The sequence below is a fragment of the Plecotus auritus genome (genome assembly GCF_963455305.1).
Source record: "Plecotus auritus genome assembly, chromosome: 2".
NCBI lineage: Eukaryota > Metazoa > Chordata > Mammalia > Chiroptera > Vespertilionidae > Plecotus > Plecotus auritus.
Window position 1 is genome coordinate 196,601,724 of NC_137771.1, and position 20,941 is coordinate 196,622,664.

Sequence of the window (20,941 nt, forward strand, 5' to 3'; positions counted from 1 at the left end):
AACTTCTCTTATTTTTCAACCTAAGATCTTTCCTCCCTCAAGCTTTGCACATACTTCCCTCTCTATTCTTCTGGTATCAGTTAAAAAGACATTTCTGCAAAGAACATTTTTCTGAGCACCTTCTCTAAAGTGGCAGCCCCCCTATTGTTCTCTTCCTCAGCACTGATTTAGCTTCTATTGTAGAATGTAAGCCCCACAAGAGCAGAGTCCCTGTCTGTTTTGTTCCCTGTTGTAACTGATGCCTAGTAAAATGTTCAGTAAAAGCTGCATTTTGTGAATATTAAATCAACAAATGTCCCAATGTCAGCCTCAGACCTTTTTTAACTTCCTTCATTTATTAAACAAACATTTATTGAGCATCTATTGTGTACTATGCACTCTCACAGGCACTGGGAATAACATGATGGGCAAGGTCTCTGCATTCATGGACCTTAGAATAGGTGGGAAAAGGGGGACAAAATAATAAATAGGCAAGTTAATAATAAAATAATAGCAAGTAATAAAATCTAATACTTGTAATATTTAATAAATAAACATTACTGTATTTGAATTTATTATTTAATAATTAACATTTACCATTTTAATACTAGAACAATAGTGAATAATTACATGTCAAGTACAAGTGGTATGAAGAAAATAAAGCAGAGCATCAGGCCGGAGAAGGAGTTGCAGCGGGTAGGCGGTATCTACCTTAAGAAGCCTGCTTGGAGAGCCTCTTAGTCATCTGCATGTAGCAGAGCCAGCCACATACAAATCTGGGTGGAGCGCTCAAGGCAGAAGCCCATGCAGTCCAAAGGTGCTGAGCCTGGAACACACTAAGCAAGTCTGAGTCCCGTGTGGCTGATCCCAAAGGAGGAGGAGGCGAGTGGAGGGAGAGAAGGTCTCAGAGTCAGGGAAGACTACCTCAGATTGGCCCCTCAGGCCGCGGTGATGAATGTGTATTCCCTCCTAAGGGTGGTTGGGAAGCCTTTGGAGACTTTTCAGTAAGGGGTGCTATGGTCTGGTTTAATTTTTAAATCGATGTTGGCTGCTCCGTCAAAAAGGGACTGTAGGACAAGAAGGGGGGGCAGGGAGGCCAGGTCACTATGCAGTCACACTCAGGAAATGCTGGTGGCTGGAACCAGAGAGGTGCCCGTGGAGAAGGTGAGAAGAGGAAGGCTATAATGGGGACAAATTTGACTCGAGAATCTTAACATACACTGGCCTTCTTCAGGGACTAGGACTCTCCAACACTCCTGCACTCCTGGCTTGGCCCAGAGTGAACTCATTTCATTGGGTGCCTCATACCTGCCCCCATCCGAGAGGAATGCAGCATGCTGAGGTAGCTGCTTTTCTTTCTGCCCAGCTATAGAAATACATAAACTCTCATTTTGCTGAAGGGAAGGATAATGAAAACGTGAGGGGGCGCTCTTTTCTTCCCTTGCAAACTCCCACCTAGAGCTGTTGGTACCCACTATGAAGATTACATTCATGCAGAAGTAACCAGAAAGTGACTTGAAAGGAAAGAACAATCCCACAGAGCCCAGCGGGGACCTCTGGGCGATTCTGGGCACTGGCGGTCCCCAGCCAATAGCAAAGCCAGACCTGCCTTTATCTCGCAGGCAGGGAAAGACGCCTGGCTGCAATGGGGTCACAGGTCCTCGGGTGGGCGCTAAAGCACACTCTGCTGAGAGGCCGAATGGAATTACCAGTTAGTTCTCCGAGGGCCAGGCAATCACTGTAACTGGATCCCTCCGTTTCCACCCCGCAGATAAGATTTCAGCCCATCCCTTAATGGTACAGAGATTATTCATCTCTGAGCAAGAGCAGAACAGGAGAGGCCTCGCTCCGCTAACTTAGAGGAAGCTGGCTGGGAGGCTCAAGATCCCGCGTCCCGGGCTGGCAAGAGCCAGGACGCGCCTCCACCGGAGAACAGCTCCACGCGCGGCGGAGTGTCTCCGACCCACACACAAAGTTAAAAGCTAACCGGCCTCGCGCTGCACTCAAGGCCAACTCTCTCTCTTAAAAGGAGATTCAAAGAGCAAAGGTTAGTAAACAGAAGAATGTAGCTGTCACTTTTTGACAGTCGCACACAATCTCCTGCGGTGTCATGTCACTGGGAAATAATTGCTAAGGAATTCTCTCCTGACTATCAAGCCTTTGACGAGAGCGCGTGAGCATCACCAGCCCAGACTGGTCTGGGAAGCCAGGAGCTGGCAATGCACTACCGTCAGAGCCACTACCTGGGCTTCTTAAGGTCTGGTTTCAGAGCTGCCTTCCCAAAGCTTGGCTCTGCAACGGAGAGCAGAGAGCAGAGAGCGCCTCCGGTGATGATTGAATGAGTTAATTCAGGTGAAGTGCTGAGAGCAGCACCTGGCTCCAAACAAGAACTCAATCAAAATTAACTATCGTTGCTAATGATGTTTGTTCATGCTTTTCCACTAAGAAATTACTGTATTGTGTGTTTGCTTTTACGTTCATTTCTCCTTAGACATTAGGAGCTCCTAAGTGTCTTATTTATCTCATGCATCTCTGAGCCTAGAACTGTGCCAGGCTCAATAAAAGTTTGTAGGGATCTTTTTTTCCCTTTTATCCTCACCCAGGGTTATATTCACTGATTTTAGAGAGAAAGAAAGGGAGAGAGAGAGAGGGAGGGAGAGAGAGAGAGCTGAGATCTTACATCGATCTATTGCCTCCCATATGAACCCCAACTGGGGATCAAACCTGCAACCTAAGTAAGAGCCCTGACCAGGAATTGAACCCACAAACTTTTGGAGTTCAGAACAATGCTCGCACCAACTGAGCCACTCAGCCAGACAAGTTTGTGGTTTTAATTAAAATATTTACTCAAGTGTGTCACCTTGCAGGGGTGATAGAAATGAAAAGAGGGTAGTGAAATAAAAACAGGTGAAATCCAAGTCTCCTTTTCTTCTTCATTATATTACCTTTTGTTTCTCCATATGATGGAGTCCATAACAACCCCTCAATTTTGCTGCTGTCCATAAAAGTCCCTCTGCTGGGAAATGGTTCCAGCTGAGCCTCAGTGGAACCAGCGATACTAGTCGCCTTGCACAGTTCAAGCTCAGTTTTTATATCGCCTGGGCCCCCACAGGACCTAGGTATCACAGAGGATACACAGAAGGGCATAAGCGCAAGCAGGGTGAGCGGATTTATTTGAGAACTTTACAGTATTGCCTCCAACAAGTGCCTCTTGACATACACAGAACCAATAATCATAACAGTAAAAACAATGACACCACCATTTACTGAGCACCTAGTATACACTATGCTAAACACTTTCCTATATTACCACATTTAGCCACCCAAAAAAACAAAGTGTGTGTTCTGTTATTCTCATTTCATCAGGTGAAAAAGACGAAAGCACAGAAAGGTCATGATGAGCCACTGGCTTAAGATCATACCACCAGTAGTAAAATGTTGAGATTCAAACCCAAGTACATAACTCTCCAAAGCTCACTCAGGTAACCACTCAAGCCTACCATGGCCTCTGGCCACACAGCCCAGATCGGAAGCACAAACACCACAGCACTAGTTTTCTGCAGGACAGAGTGCTATCTGTGTACCTCCCGTGCCCCTGTCTTTGTCTATCGTCCCCCAAAAATGGCATGGCAGCCCAGCATACCACATCTGCTTTTTACCTGTCCCTGGTGACTGCCACACTTAACTCATGCTTTAAAATGTGACTGCCTCTGGTTTGTAACTTATGCCTAAGGACATACTCTTATATTATTTCCTGGTGGAACAAAGGTACTAAAGCCACAGGTCTCTGCAGCAAAGCATGTATTGATTCAATTCTCATCAATAGCCTTGGCAAGATTAGACTTGGACTTTTAGGCCCACTCCTTCCTTGCCCTCCCCCTTCTCCTGTAATGTATAACTAGTCTTGGAAAGCTGGAAAAAAGACAGAGAGGAGCTGGCCAGCTGCATGTGCCACACTCACTACAGGACCTGGAATTAAGAGGAGGACTCCCAGGCAAATAAAATGACAGATCAGGTAAAGCAGCATCCTGTTCATTTTTGAATCAGCTTTGAGAAAATGAATAGATGAAGTCGTTCAAGTCAGTGAGCGTATGGAGGATTTGGGAGATGTTGGATATAGCTACCACAGATCAAAGCTACTTCTCTTGGTCAATTGATAGGTCATTTGGCTGCTAGAATCCTAATTTCTTGTTCAGTAATTAGGATTTTAAGGATATTTGCTCTGTTTTCTGACTAATCTATGTAACTTCTTCTCAAGTGATTCTGCATAACCATACTACTAAAGGCATATGCAAGGGGAAAAAAAGGGCAGATTAACCTGAATCTAACTAATAATGAAAATTGGAATGAAATCTTCAGAAATGTCAATGTATAAAAAACAAGAGGTAGAAGGATTGTTCTAGATTAAAGAAAACTAGGAACTAACAAGCAAATGCAGCAAGTGCTCTTAGACCGTGGAAGGAGAAAGAAAACAGCCCTAAGGGACATTATGGGGGCATGTGGGAAATTTTGAAAATGGGTTGCATATTACATAACATTTGTATATCTAGTATATTCTTGGATATGATAATGGCATTGTAATTATGCCAGAGAATGTCTTTATTCTTAGTGCGTACATGCTGGAGTGTTTAGGAGTGAAGTGACACAAATATCTTCCACCAGTTTGAAATGATTTGGCCACGACAATAACAGTAATACACACACGCACAGTGAGAGTTAACCAAATGTGGTGTTAACCATTGGCCAACACAGGTGAAGGTTACAGAGTCTTTCAACTTCTCTGTAAATATAATACCTTTTGCCCTAGCTGGTTTGGCTCAGTGGATAGAGTGTCAGTCTGTGGACTGAAGTGTCCCGGGTTCAATTCTGGTCAAGGGCACATGTTGGGGTTGCAGGCTCTATCCCCAGTAGGGGGCGTGCAAGAGGCAGCTGATCAATTATTCTCTCTCATCATTGATGTTTCTATTGCTCTCTCCCTCTCCCTTCCTCTCTGAAACCAATAAAAAATAAATAAGTAAAACATAATACCTTTCAAAATAAAAACTTGAAAACAAAGAGGGTATAGTACTATTGCTCCCTTGTTAGTTCCCCGCCCCCCCATCAAATGCCCTCACCCCTACACACAATCATGCAAGTAGGTAAATCTGTGCCCCTCTCGGAGTAGGACCTCTGAATTCTGATCTGGTGTAAGTTATTCTGCTGGGCATTTCTTCCTGTCGGAAAGTGACAAAGCTAGATGCGCAGGCTTTGTGGTCAGCCGGGCTTGGGTTTGGGATGTGGTGAAGCTACTTAGCTACTTATCTGCTCTGAGGCCAGGGCTGTTATTTACCTGAGCTTGGGTTTTCCATATTGTGATAAAATAAGAATATATTGGGATATAACATAAGGAGGTAATATAGGATATTCAGGATTATAGTAGTTCTTTATGATCAGGGAGTAATTGAGATAATATTAGTGATATTCAGGTAACAAACATTTTAGTATTAATGGTTGTGTATTTATATAATGTATATTTAAAGAATAATTAGGGCATTGGGATTCCCTATTATAGCCCAGGATAAAGCTAAAGCAGTTAGAACTTTGAAGAAAATATAAAGACAAATATTAAGTAAATAACAGATGGTATGTAGCTTTGGCAAAAATCATGAAGGTGGTGTTCAAATCACTGAAGTTTGGAAGATTCTGCAAAAGGGAAGATAATGTGCTTACCACCCTGCCTGGCACCTAGCAGATGCTCAAGCTTTGTTTATAACTACCATTGAATTCCCGTAGGGGAATTTAGAAATTATGTTGTAGGACTTTTCTTGAGAACCAAGAAATTGCCTAATAATGGAACCCAGAAGGAACGAGAATTTATGTAAAGCACAATGTTTCAGCTTTGTAAATCCACCCAGACTTGGAAAGAGGAGGGGTGAGCACAAGAGGAAGAGTCAGAAGACCTGCACCCTCACTCTGAATGTGCCCAGGAATCACTGTGTGACTCAGACAAAGGATTTGGACTCAGCTTCTCACCTGGAAAATGAAGGGATTATACATGAAATAGTTTTCTTAGAAAATGTCTAATAATATAAATAAAAGATACTTTTACCCCTTTTCTCTGATCTCACATTCGCCCTCAAAAGATCATCCTTTTATGTTTTTCAAGAACATATTCTATGAATTACATACAACATGCATAAATCAAAAAATACTCAGATTTAAGCCTTTGAAAAACATTAATGAGAGTACACAACTTCCTTTGTCATTTAAGAATGTCAATGCATGACCACGTTGTTCATTTTAACTGCTGCATAGCAGCTTGTATGTATCTGATGTATATATCATGATGCATTTGAACCTATTCGGCTATTTCCCATTGAATGACATTAGGTTCTTTCCATAATTTTTGCTATCACACATATACAAAATATCCTTATATATGGCTCTATTCGCCTGATAAGGTTTCTCTAAGGTGGTTAGATATGTAATTATAAGTTGAAAAGGATGAATGCTCTGCCCCTTTCTATGTTTTTGTTTGTTTGTTTGTTTGTTTTTAATATATTTTATTGATATTTTACAGAGAGGAAGGGAGAGGGATAGAGAGCTAGAAACATTGATGAGAGAGAAACATCGATCAGCTGCCTCCTGCACACCCCCTGCTGGGGATGTGCCCGCAACCAAGGTACATGCCCTTGACCGGAATCGAACCCGGGACCCTTCAGTCCGCAGGCCGACGCTCTATCCACTGAGCCAAACCAGTTTCGGCTGTTTGTTTGTTTTTATAGCTACAGGGAGGGGGGGTGAATAACCCACAACTCTAGGTTCAACTAGATGAAAATCATGAAGTATTATCTGGATATTAGTGTGGATTATGATAAAGACTGGTTGATGCCCCTTATATAAGTTTTGAAATATTTTTGTACCATAGCAATGTTCAGGAGCTCCCCAACTCTTTGTTATTGCTGTCTGATTTTACTTCTCTCAATAGCATAAATGATTGTTTTTATCTTTTTTTTTTGTAATATATCTTCATTGATTTCAGAGAGAAAGGGAGAGGGAGAGAGAGAAACATCAATGATGAGAGAGAATCATTGATAGGCTGCCTCCTGCACACCCCACAGTGGGGATCAAGCCTGCAACCCAGGCACATGCCCTGACTGGGAATCCAGTTGTGACCTCCTGATTCGTAGGTCAGTGCTCAACCACTGAGCTGTGCTGGCCAGATTTTTGGTTCTTCTGGAAAAAGCTATCCCCAACTCTTTTCAACTTCAGCAGTGTAAGGGAAACCATGAATGACTCTCACATTCTGGTATGAATGACCCTGCTGGGAGCATAGGGCTCACTGTGAGTATCAAGGGACAAGAACCAGCCTGCAGAGCCTGCCAGAAGTCCAAACTGTAGAGTGATAGTAGATGGGTAGCTGATCTTGCCTCGTGTTTCCCAGCCCTGTGTCTCATTCCCCACAGATCACCGGGACCTTGGTTTTCACTGTCTTCACTGCCGTGCTGGGTTCCTTCCAGTTTGGATATGACATTGGTGTGATCAATGCCCCTCAACAGGCAAGTGAAACATTCACAATTCAAACCTCCTTTTGGCAATTTCTGTCAATGACAGAAAGATATCTGTTCCTCGTACAGAGAAATAAAGTGTGTCCACGTGGGGAGAACATGGGGTGATCCCAGCCTTCTGTCAGGTATCATGTGTGGTTCCAGAGCTCAGAACTTGGCTTTGATGCCTCATCACTTGATAACACTCAGAAGAAAGTAAACAGCAATAATTCTTGATCTTTGACTCTGACATTTGCTGAGCTCACAGAAAACTTTAGTCAGAATACCATGTGCCTTAGGATATCTTTTTTAAAGCTTGAAAGCTTATTTATTGCAGCATTCATTCAGACCTCTCAGCCATACACAAATGAAAATATTGGGGAATATGAGAAAGCCATAGCAGGATATGTTTCATTCTGTGCACAAACATATTGAGCACCAACTCACTGTGCATAAGGAACTTTAACATGTTCTCCCCAGTTTCAGCCTCCCAATAGTCTTCTACACCCACTTCCTGGCCAGATTAAAACCGTCATAAGCACTAACATTAACAAGGTCCTAGTCCTTCCCTGTACTCCTGTCTCCTATAGATGCTTCAATGTAAAATAATACAAAGCATTTAAATAATAGTCAAGAAGTCCAACAACATTTGGATTTTCTCTGTGATGATCATTTGGATGGGTATTTTTTAAAATATCAAACAATTTCTATCATTTTCCCATTGATTTTATGCATCTCTACTCTGTTATCCAGTGAATGGACAGGAGAGGGATGCCATTTTTCTCAGTTCCCACTACCTGTAACGAACTGGGGGAGAGGGGGGTCCAAGACTTGACTCCCTCTACCCTAATTCAGACTGTCAGGTCCCTTAGTGTAGAATTGATGTCTTGTGTCACCAGTGCCAAGCACAATGATTGGTGTAAAGAGGGTGTTCAATAAAGTGTTTAGTGAAGTGGGAAGAGACAAAGAAAGAGAAAGGGAGGGAGAATGGACGCTGTGGGGAAGGCTGGCATAAGGTGCAAGTACAAATATTTGTTAGGTGACTTCTACAAATCGATCATATTTCATCTGCTTCTTTTACAACATTGGACTCCAAGAAAAATGTAAGATCCCTGCAGGGTATGAATGTGTGAAATGTGTGCTGGCCAGTCAGTCCATCATCTGAAATGAATCACTCCTTGGACCAAAAGATGTGCTCTGGTTAGGTGCCACACATCTTCATGAGTGTGGCAGGCCTTGCTGAGGTTGAAAGATTTTGGATACAACACTGTGTGGATTGGGGTGGGTATGGGAGGGAGGCTATCTATTTTCTGTGGGTGATGACATGTGCCAATTTATCAGGTTTCCTGAAATTTGGCTCAATATCACCATAATTGGTAGAGCCTCTTTTCCTGGAAGACTATTTCAATTTCTTCTTTAAACCATCCTTTTCCGTCTTAGAGGGGAAATTAATTTAAGATTTCCCTCCTTCAATCACAGACCTGAAGACCAGGATTTCCCACTGGCATCTGGCTTAGTGCCCTCTTTATAGCCACTTCCTTCTGTGGTTAAACACTGTTACATCAGAGGAGTCATTCAGGCCCATTTGTTTTTATTAGCAGAAGGACATTTGGAATTATTTTATGGTATTTGTAAATCACACCTTTTATAATTATGAAAACTATACATGCCCGTTGCAAAAAGGATTAGGAAAAAAAATCACTATAATTATTCTACCACAAAGAGCAAACTGCTGAGAACATTTTGGGTATTTCCTTACAGCTGTTTTTCTGTGTAGGTTATCCATATAGCATGACCTTCTAATGAGGCAAATGTCTTGGTCAGACTTCTTTTATAACATGTCAGTTCCTTCCCTTACTCAGCTGATTTTGCAACCTAGGACTTTGCCCTTGACTACCAACCTAGGGCTGCTGCGCTCCAGGTCCTTGTCAGAGGTCCTTGCAGCTCACTGCTGCTGAATAGTGGCCAAAGAGTCATCGGGAGGAATGGCATGGAAGGAAGATAGCCTGAAAGTATAATTTACTCAATTATACTTTCCTATGATTATTGCCTCTACTGGGCCACATTATAAAGTATGGCTCTGTGAAATTTAGTTTTGAACATTGTTCATTCTGTTACCCACTGAACTCTGTGAGGTTCTATAGGTCTCAATGCCTTCTCAGGGGCCACTGAGGTTTTTTTAATCTTTGGAATTCATCCGTATACACAATTGTTTTCTTCTCTCTGCATTGTCTGCTAGGAAATTTATTGCTAAATTACAGCTCACTTCTAGCAAGGATATAGCACCAAGTGTTTGAATTTTGTATACTAACTTTATTTGGGGCCTCATCTTATCTTTCCCAATTTTTTTCCTTATATCTACTTTTGTGTTTCCATTAAAATATTTACATAAGTCCATTTAAATGCTCTTGTGCAGGGGTAACACTGGTGCAGATTTGTATCTTTTTAGCCTACAGAATATTTTCAATTTGAATAATAGACAGCATTTAAAACTTGGAAGCTTTTACATGAAAACCCAGATTTCCATCTTCTTTTTAAAAATTAAAGTTCATCAACACTAGTCTCGTGTTTGCAGCTTCCTCCAGATGGGGCAGATGCTCTCAAGGGCCATAATCCTGCTCACTCGCTGTTATATCCTCAATAGTAGAGAAGTACTTCAGTCCTCTAGTCACCAAGGTTCTCCTTGCCTCCTTCACTTATTTGTTCCTGCCTGGCTCCTGTTGGCACTGGAATTTGTGGCCTCTGTTTTATAGGATATGGTCAACTATAAATAAATCTACATGTGTTTGTATGTGTGTAATGCACATAATTGGAATGATCCTGTTTAACTACCTAACAAATACTCTAAAGAACAAAAATGAATAAAAATATATAGTTTGAAATGTTTTTGTTTTCGCAGATAATAATAGCCCATTATAGACATGTTTTGGATGTTCCACTGGCTGACCGAAAAGCTCTCAACAGCGATGCTATCGACAGTACAGAGGAAATGCCCAGAACCCCCTACCTAATGAATTCAACGCCAACCCCTCCACCTGAGGAAGAGTTTGTGGAAGATTCTGGCCTCATCACCATGCTATGGTCCCTGTCTGTGTCCAGCTTTGCAATTGGTGGAATGATTGCATCATTCTTCGGTGGGTGGCTTGGGGACCAGCTTGGAAGGTAGGCAAATTTCATAAGCAAGCAGAAACACAGAAACTTTCATATTTTGGGTTTATTAGAATTAGTTTAGAAAGAAATCACCTTTCTTTTTGTGGAATAGTTTTCGATTTTTTTTTTTACCACGTGACCCTATGAGTTAGATCAGTGTTGAACCAAATAATGGAAAAAGCTGTTGCAGCAACCTGCTTAATTGTGGAGGTATTTACAGCAAAAGTGAATTTGGTGTGTATTTTTAGACAACTGCTTTGATTCTCTGGCTTTCTAAGTTATAAAACATATTAAGAACCCACTGCACAAATGATTAACTCTAGAGCTCAATGGAAGAGCCAAAAGTGGAATTTTTTACCTGGGAGTCTATTGTTCGCTTTACCAAATCGCTCAATTTCTCAGACATCCAGTTTTTCATCTTCAAATTAGAATCTGGCATTTGGTTCAGTCAAGTTCTAAGATCAAGTAAATATTCCCCAGCCTCAATTGCTCAGTATACTTGGCAAGAGGTTTATAGCTGCTGCTACTTCTATATCAAAGCCCCAACCAAAGATGAAGCCAGTGGTGTCTCCATTTCTCCACTCTGGTTTCTATTAGGTGTTCTGCACTGAAAACATCAGTGGAACTCCTTTACACTCACATTTTACACTCACTTAGTCATGTGACATGTTAAAGCTCTCTGGGTGCCCCTATCCCCCCAAAAGAAAATAATAATAAAATTAGAAAATCGGCTGATTATTTCTTTAAATTTGTTTTCTACTCTTTAAGTCTATCTTTTGTTTATTAGTTACCTTTTTCTAGTGATAAAAATAATTATACAAATATGGAAAATTTAGAAAATTCGAAACCTTTAAAATGTAAATGATATAGGCTAAGATATAACTGTCTTAGTAATTCTGAATTACAGTTTGTTTAGTTTATAAAATTCCTACTTTAAATTATAATTTTATCTCTGGTTATTAAAATTCTGATAACTTCTTTCTCTTGTACTGGAGCTTTTATATAATAAGACTGTAAGAAATTTCCTTAAGTAATGAGTAGCATGGGAACCCAAGTTTTATTCTTGTTCTTACTTGAAAGGGACTTTCCTCTACAATAAAAGAAAATGGTCAGTTCCTCCCAATTTAATCAACCTACTGGTGTTTAGATTATTTCTAAAATAAATAAAATTAAGCAAAATTAAGTTAAAATTTGAAATATGGATAAACTGAGTCTTTTAGCAGCTAGTGATGTTTTATACTTCTTCCCATCCCTGAAGAAAAAATGTAAGCCCTGCTGTCCCTCATTTAGAAACAAGATTCTGAGAGGTCCAGTGACTTACTTGAAAACATTTAATCAGTGTCCTAGTGATGGAATTAGAATGCATGTACTCTCAACTCTTTGGATTTAACAGCAGCATCGGTAATCCCCAAACAATGTCAAATAACCACTTATCAAATAACTTATGGTAACGAAAGTGAGGTTTCCTCCAGCTCTTGGAGAAAAAAATGATTCTCCATGAAAAACAGCCATAAAATTAAAATTTTAACTTAAAAATAAGACTAGAGCCCTGACTGGTTTGGCTCAGTGGATAGAGCGTCGGCCTGCGGACTAAAGGGTCCCAGGTTTGATTCTGGACAAGGGCATGTACCTTGGTTGCGGGCACATCCCCAGTAGGGAGTGTGCATGAGGCAGCTGAATCGATGTTTCTCTTTCATCGGTGTTTCTAACTCTCTATCCTTCTCCCTTCCTCTCTGTAAAAAATCAATAAAATATATTTTAAAAAAATAAGACTAGAAAGTTCAGTCTCTTCCACATAACTATTTTTCTGAGGTGATTCATTGAGAAATGGCATTATTTTCCTTATTGCCAGGGTCATTACTTCACCAGTTAAAAGTAAATAAATAAAAATGTATTTTCCATTACTGCCTTTCTAAAAAGTCTTCCCTTGTCATTGTATAATAGCCAATCTGTGACCATTATTTTTCAATTTGGATTCTCAAGGTCAATTTTTCCAGAGACTCTGGGCTTACAATTTAATTACAAGGCTATGATGGGGCCGACCATGGTCTGTGCAATCCACACCAGTGTGAATCAAAGAAGGCAAACATCCCTGGTCTTGGAATGCTTTCTTTTTTTGTATGGAAAATGGAACTCACTAAAATGAAACCTTAACCCTGGTTTCACCCAGATCACGTCGCAGCTCTGTCACTTAATAGTTGTGTGAAAATGTATAAGTTACCTAAGTTCTCTAAGATGTTTTCTTCCCATCTGCAATGCGGAAAAAATATATAATAATACCTACCTCGTGGCGTTATTGTGCCTATGGAGTGAGAAGGAGTATAAAGGGTTTAGCACAATGTCTCGGCAGAGTGAGCAGGCAGTGAATGCAGTCTTCCTTTGTTGATGAGGACAAGGGCGACAACGATGAAAATGGTGAAGCCTATGCTAACAGGAGTATTGAGAGGGAGATTTAAAGAAATATACTTAGAAATATATTTCCTTCTCCCTGATTCAACCACCTCAAGTATTTTTAGATTATTTATTCTTGGCCATTTCTCGCATCTGAGCAGAAGTTATTTTTTTCTTTCTTTCTTTTTTTTTTTTGTTGGCACTATTTCAGATGTCCCCACTTTCCCTCCCTTTGTCCCTTCATCCAGCCCCCACTCCTCCTCCCCTCAGCCATCACCACACTGTTGTCTGTGTAAAGTTGAAATCTAAGTTATGTAAAGTGCTCCAGCATCCATTGGCAGTAAGGAAAAAGGACTTTAGAGCAATCTGGCATCAAACACACTTTTCAGGCTATCTCTTTTAAGACTTTATCTCCCTTCCTCTCGCCTCCCCCCTTCCCACCCAATAGAATATACTATTAACTAGCTAGTAACCCTTTTTTAAGGTAATTTATTGGGTTTTCCTGCCCTCTGTCCCTGTGTTGAGAAAAAGCACTTCACAGAGCAACACCCTGTCTTTTTCTCCGCAGCTCTGAAGTTGATCATCTCTAAAACACTGTTTCCCTGCCTTTAGGTACTTAATAATGTCTGCATATTACTATTCTAATGAATTGCCACAAACTTAGTGCCTCAAAACTATACCAATTTATTTTCTTGCAGTTTTGGAGGTCAGAAGCCCAAATTCAGTTTCACTTGGCTAAAGTCAAGGTGTCCTCAGGGCTGATTCCTTCTGCAGGTTCTGAGGGAAGGATCCATTTCCTTGCCCTTTTCCAGCTTCCATGTTCCTTGGCTTGTGGTCCTTCCTCCATTTTCAAAGCACATCACTCCAATCTCTACTTTATCATCACCTCACCTTCTCTTCTGCCTTCCTGTTATAAGGATACTTGTGATTACATTGTTGGGCCAGGATAACCTCTTCAACTCAAAATCTTTGATTTAATCACCTCTGAAAAATCCCTTTTGTCATATAAGGTAGCATATTCCCAGGGTCTGAGGATTAGGATGTAGACTCTTGGGGGTTATTATTCAGCCTATCGCATGGCTGTTGGGCAACCACTGCAGTATGAGATTACATAGTTTTACTCTTTTAAAAAATCTGTTTGGTATTAAAGATACTTGCTTAGAAAAAGCTCACTTTTTAAAGTTTGAAACATTGAAATAGAACAGAACAAAGTGCTTACATTCTTTGTGGCATAGGCATTTCCATACCTGTCCACTCAGATAATTTCATTGGCCTTATCATCATCTACTTTGAAGAAGGTTTCTAGTGTACCTCACTTTCCCAATTAAAAGGAATAGATATCTTAAAATGTCAAATTTCATAAGATTAATTTTGAAAATGTTTTTGTTGCTATTGTCAGCTTTTTTACATATTTTACATACGTTAACATTAATGCACAGATTCTGAAAATGTGCTGACATACAGTGTTAAAATAAGAATAATTATAATTCTCTATGATAAAGTTCAAAGTAAAAGTATGCTTTAATTTATGTCAAAATAATTCTTAATAAAGGAAATTTAATTTTTAAAGTTCCTTTCATTATCTACATCAACTAAAAACCTGTACCACTGAAAGAATGGAGGGGGGTGTAAAGCAAGGTGTCATAGATTACAAGTACAGAATTGAGTTTAACCATCACCCAGCAATTGTGTTTAAAACAATGAACTTGTAGAAAATTTAATTCATTAAGTGTTTGAAAAAGTGTGTTTTATCTTAACTCGAACTAGTCATCATCAAAATTGATTCATCTCCACCAAAATGTGGAGATCATGAGCATAAAATCTACATTCTTTCATTATAAAGATTACTTATTGTTAATGCATCAGTTTGTAGATAAATCAAAGTATCAATCATGGTTTAAGATTCCCTCAACTAGTGTTTCCAGCAAAATTAAAGTAATCTCCTAGGTAAATATGTCACCATTCTCTGAACACATGTAATTTTATCAAGGTTTGATGCTAAATTTATAATCCCTGCTTTTTAAAATTTCAGAATCAAAGCCATGTTGCTAGCAAACATTCTTTCATTAGCTGGAGCTCTCTTGATGGGATTTTCGAAACTGGGACCATCTCACATTCTAATCATTTCAGGAAGAGCCGTATCAGGACTCTACTGTGGTAAGTCTCTCTCTCTCTCTCTCTCTCTCTCTCTCTCTCTCTTTCACACACACACACACACACACACACACACACACACACACACACACACTCTCAGGGAATATTTTGAGTCTGAGGTGGCACCACAAAAGGCATAGGCAATAGCATGAAGTTCAAGTCCTAAGTCGGGAAGGATTGGGACCAGTAAATGGGAGATGTGAAGCTGTCTTCTTTCCCATGGCAACGAAATCATTTCTAGTCATGTGACCACAGACAAATTATTCTCAGTTTCCTTCTCTTCAAAAAAGTGAATATCTATCCTGTAAGGTGCCTGTGAGAATCCATGTAAAATGTTCAGCATAGAATCTGACTACGGTAAACTAGCAAGAAATGCTAGCTATTATTATTACTCCAAAGGTGCTGTAGACAGTGAAAGATCGATACATCCAGAATCTCTAACTCGGCCTTTGTAGTCTACCTGGCCTCCTATGTATCTGTCTCTTCTATCTGGAAAGACATTGATACTGGGCCCATCTTTCAGACTGTACAGCCTAGCTCTGTCAGATTTCAGTCCTGCTGGGTGAAGGGTTAAAGCAGCAGTGACCACAGGGAGAGGGAATCAGGAAGAAGCAATTCCTAGAGGAGTTCAGAATGAAGGATGGATGCTCCTCCCATGAACTTTCCATCTAAATTACTGGGATCATTAGTTCTTGGGAACAACTTTTCCAACTTTCAGAGGCAACTAATCAGCAGAAGCCTGAACAAAGGGAGGATCCCTCGCTCTCTAAAACAGCCAGATCTTTAGCTTCTCAATACCAGTGATGCCCTAATAGTTCTGAGCCAAGGTTTTAACCCATTGTCCCAAACTGTAGCAATTTCAAATCACTAATTTCCATCAGGGGTAGGAGAGATGGAGCAAGGGAACAAAATAGTGTATCAAATATTTATAACACTTTTACCTGCAACGAGGAAAAACTATAATTCCATGCATCTTCAATGACCAGTTGAAACAAAAGTCTAAAATTACTTAATTAAATTTATCCTTTCATTACTTTCAATGTTAAAACAAATAACTGAAAGTCAGGATAGCTTTATTAAAGTGAAAAGTCAGCCCACATGTGGAAAGAGCTTTGGGTTCACACTGAATCAATTCTAGCACTGTTTCTGTCTGGTCTTAGAAATGTTAATTGAATATGAGCTTCAGTTTCCTCTTCTGAAAAATGCAAATAATAACACTATCTAAAAGTTCCAAATCATGATTTTTCTTTCTCTTTTCTCCATTTTTAAAAATAGAATGAGCCCTAACTGGTTTGGCTCAGTGGATAGAGCGTCGACCTGCAGACTGAAGGGTCCCAGGTTCGATTCCGGTCAAGGGAATGTACCTTGGTTGCAGGAACATCCCCACTAGGGAGTGTGCAGGAGGCAGCTGATTAATGTTTCTCTCTCATCGATGTTTCTAACTCTCTATCCCTCTCTTTTTCTCTCTCTAAAAAACTCAATAAAATATATATATTTTTAAAGTAGAATGAAAGCAACAACAAAATAGAACTGTCTTATGACCCAACAATTCCACTCCTGGGTATTTATTTATCTAAAGAAATCTAAAACACTAATGCATAAAAAATATATGCACCCCTATGTTTATTGCAGCATTATTTACAAAAGCCAAGATATGGAGGCAACCCAAGTGCCCATCAACAGATAATTGGATAAAAAAGATGTGGTACATATATACAATGGAATATTACTGGGCCATAAAAAATAATGAAATCTTGCCATTAGCAACAACATGGATGGACCGAGAGTATTGTGATGAGTGAAATAAGTCAGTCAGGCAAAGACAAATACCATATGATATCACTTACCTGTTGAATCTAAAGAACAAAATAAGGGAACAAACCAAACAGAAACAAACTCAGAGATATTGAGAACAGACTGATGGTTGCCAGGGGGGACTGGGTGAAAAAGATAAAGGGATTAAGTACAAATTGGTAGTTACAAAATAGTCACCAGGATGTAAAGTACAGCATAGGTAATATAATCAATAATATTGGCCGAAACCGGTTTGGCTCAGTGGATAGAGCGTCGGCCTGCAGACTGAAGGGTCCCGGGTTCGATTCCGGTCAGGGGCATGTACCTTGGTTGCGGGCACATCCCCAGTAGGAGGTGTGCAGGAGGCAGCTGATCGATGTTTCTCACTCATCGATGTTTCTAACTCTCTATCCCTCTCCCTTCCTCTCTGTAAAATATCAATAAAATATATTAAAAAAATAATATTGTAATAACTATGTATGGTGCCACGTGAGTACTAGAATTATTCTGGGTATCACTTTGTAAATTGTATCATTGTTTGGCAACTATGCTATACACCTGAAACTAATATAAATTAATATTGAATGTCAAAAAATCAAATGTTATCTTTGCAAATACAGTGTAAAATCTTTAAAAAATTTTAGTTTATTAAATTATAAATAAAATTGATTAATAAAATAAAATTTGTAAATTAAAATGAAAACTTCAAGAAAAATCTATGTTTTCAATTTTCTAACTCTAATAAATTAAAGTTAAAGAAAAGTTAAAAAAATAAAGTACAGTAACAAATACAAACAATTTTTGGTAAAATTGAAAAGAAATTCTATAAATATATTGTGAAGCATATCACAAGCAGAGCCCCCTTCCACCTCTCTATACCACCCACCACTCTAACAGTGATCTAGAAGCACCTCCACATTGTGGAAACTCAGATAGAGCTTGTAGCTCTCGTACTAACACTATTGCACTGTGTTCTTAGGTAAGTCATTTCTCACCTCAATCAAGTAATGATGTTGGCATAGATACGTTCTAATTCCCTTTAATCCCATGAGTCTAGATTAAGAATATTATTACTTTTAAGAATATTATCACATTATTCATTCTCTTTCCTTAAGACATCTAAAGGCATTATAATGTAAGCTACATACTAACAAAATAGATTTTTTTTAAAAAAATTGAATAAGACAATAAATAATTGCCAAATACTTGACTAACCATTTCTTTCTATTGTTATATCCAACTACAACTTTATTTGGAATCTATCAACAAATATTCTTTGCATAACCACTGTCTATGTTGAGAACAAGGGTTCTTCCTTTCAACAGACTCAGAAAGAGACTTTCAGTCAGAGTATTGACTATACGTAAGCCAAATTACTGTTATTGAGATAGTCCTGGCTTTATTTTAACATTTATGTTCATGTCTCATGCAGGGCTAATTTCAGGCCTGGTTCCAATGTACATTGGTGAAATTGCTCCAACCACACTCAGGGGTGCTATTGGCGCTCTTCACCAGCTGGCCATTGTCACGGGCATTCTTATTAGTCAGGTAAAAACTCTCATCCCTTACTTCATCCATCCTCTACTTTACCCAACTTTTCCCTCCATGACTGTCCACTCTCACTGTAGACAAACACAGAAAAACAAACAAACAAATAAAACAGTTCCACCAATGGTGGTGTAGGTCATATAGAGGCATAGACATCTTAGCTCAAAGCTAAATTATTACTACTCCAGTCCTCACTTTTCATCTTGGAGTTGACCAGGAGGTGACCTGGAAGCCAAATCTTGAACTTCAGGAGCTATTCTAGAATTAAATTATTCCATTTAGATTTAAAGGAAGAGGAAACTTCAAATTTTTGGCTTTCTGGGTTTCCTTTGAGTGCCTTACTTGGAAATTTAGTATGTAAATGATGTTCAGTTCTTGTCAAGCTGGCTCTATCTTTCTCTTCTACCCTGTGGTCTCAGAAGGAACCCTTGGAATCCCAAACCTATGATTATCCAGAGGGAAAACTACTGCAAGAGGAATCACAAAGCTGTTCTCATTAGAGTCAATGCTCTATCTGTATAACCCCATTCTACTTAAGTTCTGGGAAATCTAAGAATAAATTTTTAACAAAGGTCTGAAGTCATACATAATTTTTTATGTGGTTTTAGATATCAAATATGTTGTTAAAAGTTTGGTTGATTCCCATCCTAAATGTCCCATAGGAGTTCAGGAAAACAAACCTAGGTGGATTCTTTGTAAAATAAATAGTCCCTAATTTAAATAAGGTGAGATACACTAGTAATAATTTTCATTTTGATGCATGTTTGAATCAAAATTGTGTCAGGGATTACTATTAAGTAGTCAATATGGTTATTCAACAGATTATTGCAGAAGACAGATCCAAAGTGTTCTGTGGTTGATACACTTGCCCTACCTTTTCAGATTGTTGGCCTTGACTTCATCCTGGGCAATCGTGAGCTGTGGCACATCCTGCTTGGTCTATCTGCTGTGCCAGCTATCCTACAGTCTCTGCTGCTCTTCTTCTGTCCAGAAAGTCCCAGATACCTTTACATCAAGTTGGATGAGGAAAACAAAGCAAAGAAAAGTAAGTCTATGGGTGGTTTTACCTTCTACCCGTTGTTTTGGAACTATCAGCTAATGAGAAACAGTGGGCGTGAATGGTTACTCATGAAACTGGTCCTAGTGCTTTCCCAATGATGTCAGTGATTACATGGAAGAAGAGCGTGCAAGATTGCTTTAATATGACTGGTACATGCCATTTTTCACCCAAAGACATTCACCCAAACCCAAATCAGAAGCCTACCTGCAGTGTACTAGACTCAACCATAGGCTTCTAAAAGACCTTTCCAGCATTATGTTTCAGGGATAATGAGGACCATAGTTCCCTTTGTCATAAGATGAAGCCAAATGTTCTGCTTTTTTGAAATAAAAAAGTAGGATTTACTTTAACAAAAAAGAATTCCCAAAGAGCATGTTATTAAGTAATAGAGAGGCTATGCAGAACTGTAGCTCTTTTGTTCACATACTAAGTATATATTTTTTTATCTGAGTTGTATAAACGTAATCATTTTGGGGGACAGGTTTGAAAAGACTCAGAGGAGGTGTTGATGTCACCAAAGACATCGCTGAGATGAGAAAAGAAAGGGAAGAAGCGTCAAGTGAACAGAAAGTCTCCATAATTCAGCTCTTCACCAATTCCAGCTACCGACAGCCTATTCTGGTGGCATTGATGCTGCACATGGCTCAACAGTTTTCTGGAATCAATGGGGTAAGTTAAGATCACCCCCCAACTCTTAAGAGCAAAGTGAATTAAGATAGAGCAGGAAAGGGGTATAAGTTTAAATAGCTAAAAGACATTTTAAAATGTTAGCAGCACATCTTACTACAAGAAAATACTGAGTGAGCAATAGTTTTCTGTTTTGCCTCATCTGCTTTCTAAAATTAGCTTACAATTTTTAAAAATGTCAACAACCAATGGTATTGTATGTCTATTAAAATGAAGGTAAAAAGGCAAAAGTCATAATAAAAAAGAGGGGAAAGAGAATAATTATACCAAAGAAAACTAAATTACAAAAGGCTTCTAGAGTTGAGTATCAAATTTGGGATTTATAATAGCCTAGGCCACAAGAGTCCATGGTTCCCTCTATTGAAATGAAGTATACCAGATATCCAGGTGCCAACGTTTCCTGCCATCCAAGAAACTTTTACTCTATTTGGGGAGACGGCACATGCACACAAAATAAACAATAAAATGAAATGATATGTTATGGTGAGTGAGGGTGGTAGAAAAGACATGATTGAAAAACATACTGAGTATTAACATTGCTGGCTTTGGGGTTTTGAATTAAAATCCTTGCATTATGCAGACTAAAATTGTTTTACCGGCAATTAGTTACTGGAAGAAAATAATTAAGCATTTGTGAAGAAACTAAACAAAG

The 20,941-nt window shown here is 39.3% G+C and overlaps 1 protein-coding gene across 3 annotated transcripts in view; it reads left to right on the forward strand.

Moving 5' to 3' along the window:
* Positions 1–1,617: 1,617 nt before the first annotated feature.
* SLC2A2 (solute carrier family 2 member 2) overlaps positions 1,618–20,941 on the forward strand; it is a 30,657-nt gene continuing 11,333 nt past the window's right edge. Inside the window, exons 1-7 of one of the 3 annotated variants that reach the window (XM_080655713.1) lie at positions 1,618–2,026; positions 7,425–7,517; positions 10,405–10,667; positions 15,079–15,203; positions 18,427–18,542; positions 19,425–19,587; positions 20,084–20,271. In XM_080655713.1, coding sequence (XP_080511839.1) covers positions 10,495–10,667; positions 15,079–15,203; positions 18,427–18,542; positions 19,425–19,587; positions 20,084–20,271 — 765 coding nt within the window. In that variant the 5' untranslated portion in view covers positions 1,618–2,026; positions 7,425–7,517; positions 10,405–10,494. Of the gene's footprint in view, positions 2,027–3,901; positions 3,995–7,402; positions 7,518–10,404; positions 10,668–15,078; positions 15,204–18,426; positions 18,543–19,424; positions 19,588–20,083; positions 20,272–20,941 lie in introns of those variants that run through there. The other 2 variants (XM_080655714.1, XM_080655712.1) reach the window with 2 other exon arrangements.